Source organism: Etheostoma spectabile, chromosome 14 (assembly GCF_008692095.1).
Source record: "Etheostoma spectabile isolate EspeVRDwgs_2016 chromosome 14, UIUC_Espe_1.0, whole genome shotgun sequence".
Taxonomy (NCBI): Eukaryota; Metazoa; Chordata; class Actinopteri; order Perciformes; family Percidae; genus Etheostoma; species Etheostoma spectabile.
In genome coordinates, this window is record NC_045746.1 from 7914882 (window position 1) to 7923360 (window position 8479).

General features: G+C 41.1%; 1 protein-coding gene across 2 annotated transcripts in view; it reads right to left on the minus strand.

Moving 5' to 3' along the window:
- The window catches only part of pef1 (penta-EF-hand domain containing 1), a 24643-nt gene extending 18118 nt beyond the window's left edge, over positions 1–6525 (minus strand). The window contains exons 1-5 of one of the 2 annotated variants that reach the window (XR_004334927.1): positions 6395–6525; positions 5207–5462; positions 3690–3845; positions 2972–3115; positions 1891–2231 (exon numbers count right to left, since the gene is read on the minus strand). Coding sequence is in view for 1 of the 2 variants with exons in the window: in XM_032535237.1 (XP_032391128.1) it covers positions 2002–2231; positions 2972–3115; positions 3690–3845; positions 5207–5462; positions 6395–6415 (807 nt within the window). In the remaining variant the exon portion in view is untranslated. Of the gene's footprint in view, positions 1–1225; positions 2232–2971; positions 3116–3689; positions 3846–5206; positions 5463–6394 lie in introns of those variants that run through there. The other variant, XM_032535237.1, reaches the window with a different exon arrangement.
- Positions 6526–8479: the final 1954 nt, after the last annotated feature.

The following is an 8479-nucleotide window of genomic DNA, read 5'->3' on the forward strand; positions in this document are numbered from 1 at the left end:
AGACTAGCCTCCAATCAGATGCCATGTATTATGTTTAGTGGATCAATACAAATAACATAGATGTTTTGGAACTTTTGATATTTACTGCCAGGCCACAACTGGGCAAAATTAAATAATACTTGTCAAGCACTATAGCAAAAATATACTATATACAAATATATTCACTCTTCATGGTGCAAATAACGTAAGTGGCCTGATGAAACCGCTTCAGTTCTAGTGACCCATCACATTTTTCGGCAGTAACGGTAACGGCGTTATTAAGATGGAAAGAGTAATCAATTAGATTACTTATAACGCCGTTATTCCCATCACTGCTAAAAATACTTTGGATTCATGTTAAGTCGTTTAGATTTTTAATAAAACAAAATAAACTCTGAGGACCCCCTGTTGAAGATCTCTGCTTTAGATACAGATTAAACATTATACAGCTTCTTATATTATAACCAAACTCTTACAATAAGTGTAGGAACTGTATTTTTTTTCATTTGTGTGAATGCTTGTCAATGAAGACTATGAACGCATCAAAATGTGATAGAAAAGCATTTATTTGTTTTTGGCATTAAGAACCATTTTGGCATGTTTCCTGGCGTATTTTATTTATGTTTAACGTATCTGGCCCAACAAACACCCAAGATCCCGTTTCACTGAGGGAGAAGTGGCAAACGGAACAGGGAACACTCTTTTTTTTGTGTGCTTTTGGGTCACTTATAATTTTTTGAATTCTTGGCTGATTGTGGCTTAGAGGAGTGCAATGTAGCAAGCATAAAAATACATTCTTTTCTTTTTTTCAAATCACATAGTTACAGCCCTTTAACAGCAATGCCCCGCTACATTTGAAAGTAGAATAATTCTATATACACTGCAAAGGTTTGGGGTCACTTACACATTTCCGTACCACTCCATTATAGACAGAATACCAGCTGATCTGTTTGGAGGGGGGTGGGGGGGGCTGATCTTTAATGCAATATCTACATTGCCCATTATCAGCAACCATTCGTCCATTGTTCCAAAGGCACATTCTGTTAACTAATCTGATATTATTTTAAAAAATTAACTGAGAAAACATTGGAGAACCCTCTTGCAGTTATGTAAGCACATACTATGGAAATGCTGCTCTGGTTAAAAAAATAATGCATCTGATCTCAGCTGGGATTCTGTCTACTTTTGACCGGTTGTGTGTGTGTGTGTGTGTGTGTGTGTGTGTGTGTGTGTGTGTGTGTGTATATATAAATGTTGCCCTATTTGGATTAATTACACACATTACAATACAAAGCAATGTGTTATACAATGCGCGACCATTGCATGGAAATAAGCTCTGAGAATGATGAATATTCCTGAAATACATTTACAATATAAAAGGCTATTTTCCAACGGCATTGGGTCATGTTAAGGCTAGATGTGAGCAAAATCACAGGGTATGAACTTGCTGGTCAGCATAATTATTGTCATGCAGTCTGGAATTCCACTGTGGGAGCAGAATAATGATCTTCTCTCATTCTCTATCTCTTCTCTCCGTCTTTACACTGATTCCGACCTGACAGATATGTGGTTACAGGGGTGGTCGGGTCAACATTCGGGGAATTAAGCAAGTGTGTATCTCAGTTAAACTATTCAATCAAATACTGGTACTAGTAAACAAGAAACTGTCTGTCACCAAGGCATATATGGTAAGATTATGAATGGGACTCTACAGAATCAGTTACCTTCTAAACAATCCCTTTCACAATAACCTGCTGACCCTCTGGTGAAATCCAGTAAAAACTTCAGCTGCCTTTATAATAGCCACTGAGCTCTATTTAAGTGCATGGTGTGAGACTTTATCTACTTACAGCAACAAGCCATGGAATAATGTGTTCCAGCTGACATACTGCATACACAGTACCAACAGTTGTTGGGGGGGAGCACTTATGGCAGAGCATTAAAAACTGGGCAAAATATGACCTGAAAATGGAATGATAATGTGAATGCCCAGTGCAGAGGGATTGCCAGTGGAAAGGAGGCTCACATGAGCCTGGTGACGGCCCCGGAGAGGAAATCCTCATAGTTAAGGCGGATGTTGCCCGTCATGCTCGTGTCTTTCTCCCTGAAGACCTGCGTCATGGTCTGGAGCTGCGTGCACACCTGGATGAAGCGGTCTAGTTGGATGCCGGGGCGTCCGCCTTGCAAGGTGAAGCGTCGCACCAACGTCTCAGAAAACTGGGGACTCAGGTTGTAACCCATCTGAGCAAGGGCTTAGGACAGGAGAGGGATAGAAGAAAGAGAAACAAGTCATTTTAGGTTCTCTACGGAAAGTCCTGGGTTTTATTTTGGGCTTAATTTAAAAGAAAAACTAGTCAGAGATCTGATATCCCACTTAAAAGAACACGCTGTCTTGATGGGCCTTTAGCTTATTCACCGTATCCCCCAGAGTTAGATAAGTCCATACATCTTCGTGCGTGTCGTAACGCTGTCTGAGGCACCCGCCGCTAGCTTAGCTTAGCACAGATCCGTATACAAACCGGGAACTATATTCTCAGAAGCCAAAGTACTGCAACTTCTGTTACTTGGGCAGAGGGATTCGCTTATAGCGCACAAGAAGCCCTGTGGTGAGGAGCAGAGAGTAACAACGCTGCTTTTCAGGTGTTGCCCTCCGCTACTCCGCCCAAGTAGCATTGCATCGGCTTCTGAGAATATAGTTCCCAGTTTGTATAAGGTTAAAAGATGGCTGCGTCTCATGTGACCTTATTTGTACATGCTGTGACTATACAAATCACAACATGTTGGTGTTATTTTGTCACTTATTGGGAGCAGTAGGCTAGTTGTCCAGGATCTGTGCTAAGCTAGGCTAGCGGCGGGTGCCTCAGACAGAGTTAGGACACGCACGGAGATGAGAAGGGTATGTGTGAACTTATCTAAGACTGGGGGATACGGTGAATAAGCCCCCCCCCCCCCCCCCCCCCACACACACACACACACACACAAATAGGGATACCTTGTTGTAGCTCCGTGCCGCTGATACAGCCTGAGCGGTCTCTGTCGTATTGCTGAAAGAGCGCCCTCCACCGCTGCATGAACTCCCACAATGCTGAGAAGCTAAACAGGTCCATTCGACCCGACCGCGTCTTGTCAAACATGTCTAAGAGGAAATACAAAGCACAGCACAGTCAGCCAAACGGGACTTTTTCTTCAGTTGTGTTTCCAGCAAGCCCCATCATCCATCATCATGGATTCTCCTTCTATTATTTTAAAGTAGCACACAGGAAAGTCACCCATTTGCCATTATGGTAATAGAACACATTAGTCACTGGATGACAAACACAACTGGAATGTGCTAGGATACTGGCGCAACTAACTAACTGGTAGCAAGACAAACATGACTCAGTCGTTTTTTAGGGTGACTTCTGGCTGCCTAAATTTCTCCTTTTAGAAACACAAGAGAATCTACGCAGAAGTTTGGGATATTTAGAGGGCTACACATACAGTACAATACATACTTTTTTTGGTCCACCACTTTTTTATCCGTTTGCTTTTACTTATAAAACTTCCTCCTCCTCTTCACTGTAGCCATTTAGGTCTCTAAAAGTACTTTATACACATGGTGTCATATTGTGCATCAAGAAACACTGTCTAAGTATTTATAACCAAATTCGACAACACAGAGCCACCTCACACTGTTGTGCATTTAATTTGGCTGCAACTGTATGACTCACTGATCATCATGAGGCAGGTCTCGTCGTTAAAAGCCGACCAGTTGGAGTTGACAAGTGCCTGCTTCAGCTCCTTCAGGTTGATGAAGCCACTGCGGTCCGTGTCTACAGTGTGGAACCACTGGTACGCCTCCGGGTTGACACCAGGAGGGATGTTACCTACAGGGAGGGAAAATCCGAATAGTAATGGGGAAGAAAGAAGGGGCGGCTCAGACTGACTTTGAACATCCCCATCTCTAGAACCAAACTTGGAAATGAAGCAGCTGCCTCGTTCCGATGCAAACCAATTATTTTTATTTATTGAGATATGAAGAAACACGCTGCTATTGTCTGACAGTCTGTTAAAACTGCGCTGACTCTCTTGAGCAAAAACTTGATCATAAAAAAATAATAATACAACTGTGTTTGACTCAACTTTTTATTGTCGGTGTTTAGAAGGCGCTGGTTTAGAAAACGGTACGGGATATAATGACATGAATATACTTTATATAGAATTGATACGCCAAATACGTACATGTTATATGCTGGTAGTAGATAACGTATTGAGTATTTTGTTACTTGCTGGAATAATGTGTGGGTAAGAGAAAAAGACATTACAATTGGATGAGATTATACCAACAAAAACATTTTATCAAGAGAGAAATACCTGTTGTAAAAAAGAAAAATCCCACAAACCAATTTGTTACATTGCATTCTGTATAATTTTCCTTAAGGGAAAAACAAGTAATGTAGTAATTGTATTACAGTTGTGAAACCAGTTTGCATTCTGTTTAAGAATGTAAACTTAGTTACACATGCTCAGTGTTTATAAGGGACAGGTTCTGGGTTGAGAAAAAGTCACCTCAGTAAGAGATTGGGTCAGGGGGCCAGAGGCCATTACCTGAACACATGGACAGGGGAAGGAGTGAAAGGAGGGCCGATTGTCAGAAAAAACAAATGGGGAGAGAGGGACAGAAGACACTACAGGCCTGACCCTGATGGATGACGTCCCTGTGGGGAGGGGTAGCGTTCATGTTCTGATTTAGGCTTAGCTGCTACAGGAAACAGTAATCACACATACATACATACGTACATACATACATACATACATACATACATACACACACACACACACACACACACACACACACACATACACATATATATATATATATATATATATATATATATGTATATATATAGACACACACACGTGTGTCTTTACCCATTTGTCTCTCACTCTATTTAGCCCTCACTCAGTATTACCAGAGTCATCACTCCCGCAGTGTAATCCTGCTGAGGGGCACAAACTGAACCCTGTCTCTACATGACTGTCAGGGAACGTTAGTCATTTTCTATCCATCATCCCACCAGAGAGTGAGAAGGAGAGAGAGAGAGGGAGAGAGAGAGAGAGAGAGAAGCAACAAAGCAGAAGGGGAATTGAAGTCCCCTTGCAGTCTCCTCATGTTCACAATATGCCTGTTTAACTCCCACAGGCAGAGGTACCACAGAAGCTAGCTCCAGTCTCAGCCTTTAGTTACCTGCAGGGGCATGTTGTCCATATTGTCCTCCATGTGGTTGTCCCCCATAACCCCCGTAATGCCCGGCGGGGGCACCCCCTGGTCCTTGCCCATACTGCCCTCCTGGTTGCCCTGGGGCTCCGTATGCACCATAAGGACCTCCTGGTTGGTGGGTTGCACCTCCGTATTGACCTGAGGGGGTAGGCCCGTAGGGACCACTGCCTCCCCCGTATGCAGCACCTGGTGGTGGCTGGCGTCCTCCTGCTCCGGGATAGCCCTGCAGTGATAGACCAGACCAGACACTGACTGCCTGTATGACACGTGCAAAAAATCGACAGGCTGTGTGTGGCTAGATGAGCCTCACATGGTCTTCTAGCGTGATAACCATTAGCAATTACAAGTATTAGATTTTGAGTAACTATGTTTATTTATACGCGGTTGACATTTCTTTTTTTACACCTCCACACTTATCTGGCAGATAGGGCTACTATTGGCATGTAATAAGTCTATCAAATATCATACACTGTGTTGCATATGAAAATACCCAGGATACAAAATAGGCAGAATAAGCGGTCAGTTCAACACATTAGTGCATCAGTAATAATACAATAATAAATCAGTTTGTTAATTATCTCTATATAAGCCACTCTGGAGGGGGGCATTCCCAGCACCTTTACTTTTTTAACTTTATCATTTGGCTGATAATGCTAGGCTACTTGTCTACATTCTGCACTGTTACTTTTACTTGGAAGGATCTGAATACTTCTTCCACCACTCAAAGTGCACGCTACAGCGAGATGTTGCTCAGAAAAAAAATACAATGAAATTCCTAAACAACTAATACTGTGACGTGAATCAAGACTGCCCTGGTCAAAGAAAGACGGGAATACCATAACAGCTAACTAATTGTTTAATGATTCCCTCTAACAATATTAGCGCAATTTAAATAAAGTATATAGCTTTCCACAAACACCGTGCAACATAAGATTCTGAATGTTATTATCAAGTACCAACAGTTACCATTGTTCAACTGCTACCCATAGCATAGCAAGCAAATGAATGGCTAACGTTAGCTAGCTACTTGTGTGTATATGTCACAACCCGTTAGTTACGTTATATCAAGGCAATGCAACAGATAATACAGTTATATAACAATATTAACATATTGTAATCAACATAGACAACACGCAAAATGCAGTATTTTGATACCTGGCCGTAGTGGAAACTCATGTTTGACAGACTTTACTTCCTTCAACAAGGCAGCCGTCGAGGCGGATACAGTACCGCCCGGCTCGTGAGTTGTTGTTTTTTTTGCAGGACGGTGGGGGAAGACTCATGAATATTTATTAGGGCACTCATCGCTGAATGGCTAGTACTCGTTGCCCGCTCTGTTTGGGTTGGTTAGGTTTAGGCAAGAGGCGGGTTATGCTTAGGCAAGAGGGGTGGGATTGGTTATGGTTAGGGTAAAAATGTCTGGGCGAGCCAATCACAGATGTGTCTTCCCCTACCATCCTGAAAGGTAAAAAAAAAAAAAAAAAACTGTGCTCGGCTTAAGATGCATGTCAGGGTGTGTCACAACCGCACCCCGCTTACCCCTTTACCCTGCTCATCCTGCTCCTGATTGGACGGTAGAGTGGAAAAGTGATGACGTCAAAGCAAATGAAGTATGAATCATTATGCCCAGCACTCTCATGTTAGTCACTCACAGTGTCATCCTATTAGATACTGGTTTTACTGCAAAACTATGTGAGGTTTGTTTGACTTTATAACAATTTAGGAACTTATTTTAATTGTCTTTAGATCTAATAATACTACGGCTAATCAATGGATAATGCACTGTTGTATGGGACCCATATTAATTTATTTTATCTTATCTTTTTATTTTTATCAAACAAAGTGGAGTTTGTCCTTTCCCATATCATATATGCACTGTAAGTCATAAACTCTTAAAGGGATAGTTCGGATTTTTTTTGTATAGAGAGCCGAAGTCAAGCCCTTCTACATCTTTCGAAAAAATATGAACAGGAGTAAACGGGGAGAGGCAAACTATTTTTTGATCCTGTATGAATTGAGCCATGGATTGCAGATATGATATTCGTCAATTTAAAAGATCGTCTTTCAACAGAAGAAAGTCTCAGTTTATTGTTAAACTGTTGAAATAACGGACTCATGGATGACGTCTCGCTAAAGCTACGATGTCTGTTTGGGAATTCATGGGAATTGGAAAAAACCTTTTTCCCAGTGAAACATCCCTCATGTCACTTCCTGTGGGAATCAGAGGGGGGGGGGGGAACTGGGGCTAGATTTTGCTAACAGAGTTTCCCAGTTGATGATGCGTTGTTGACAACCGACGTACAGAAACACGGGCAACTATCGTTCAAATGTGTTCCTGAATACAGAAAATTCAAACGTGCATGTAATATATTTCGCCAACGTCCACAATGTGCTATCAATTTAGGTTGAAGTCGTCCATTGGTTTCAAACGAAGTAACTTAAATTATTTTTCAAAGTTGTGTGTTATTACCAGTAACAAGTGAACCAATTCAAATCAAGTAGGCCCAAAATTGTTACTTTAACAGTTTTTAACGTTTTTCAATTGATTGCAACAAACGTGGCCAAAAACTTCCCCTTTGACTCCATCTGGAAATTCACGATTTTGTATTTTTGACCCTATGAACTTACCATTGGACACACCTCGGCATGACATGGGACGCTCCAGCCATACAGTCTTGGCTTTATTGGCCAAGTAGGGTATATGTACAGACACAAGGAATTAGATTTTTTAGTTTACCCACAGTTTGGAGAACAATTTCCAGTTAGAAAGAAATACAGATAAAAGCTGGGACAACAAAGCTGAACAAAGATAAGGGAAAATAAGCATTTAACTATATATAGCCCATAAAAGTAGTCAAATTCCTTGTATGTGTCCACATGCAGATACTCATGTATGATCATTGTAAAAGGTTTTTCAAAAAGAACACACGCACAGGCATATTTTAACAATAAAAAACTTTATAGATTACAACAATACATACAAAAAAATAAACATTTCTAGAGTCATTAATTTGGAAAGAAATACCAAATGTGTGGACATAAAAACACATTTTGTAAAATATGTCAACGGTATGAATGTTGCATACCTTTCTTGAGCAATTCTGACCAGGACAACTTTTGAAAAATAAAGAGCATTTTCTTTATATTGCATATCTGATCAAAAAACCCCCCGGAAGTGCCGATTACTGTGTCAACCCTGAAGAAAGTGCTTTGTGTGCATTATTTTGTTTTATTCAATGG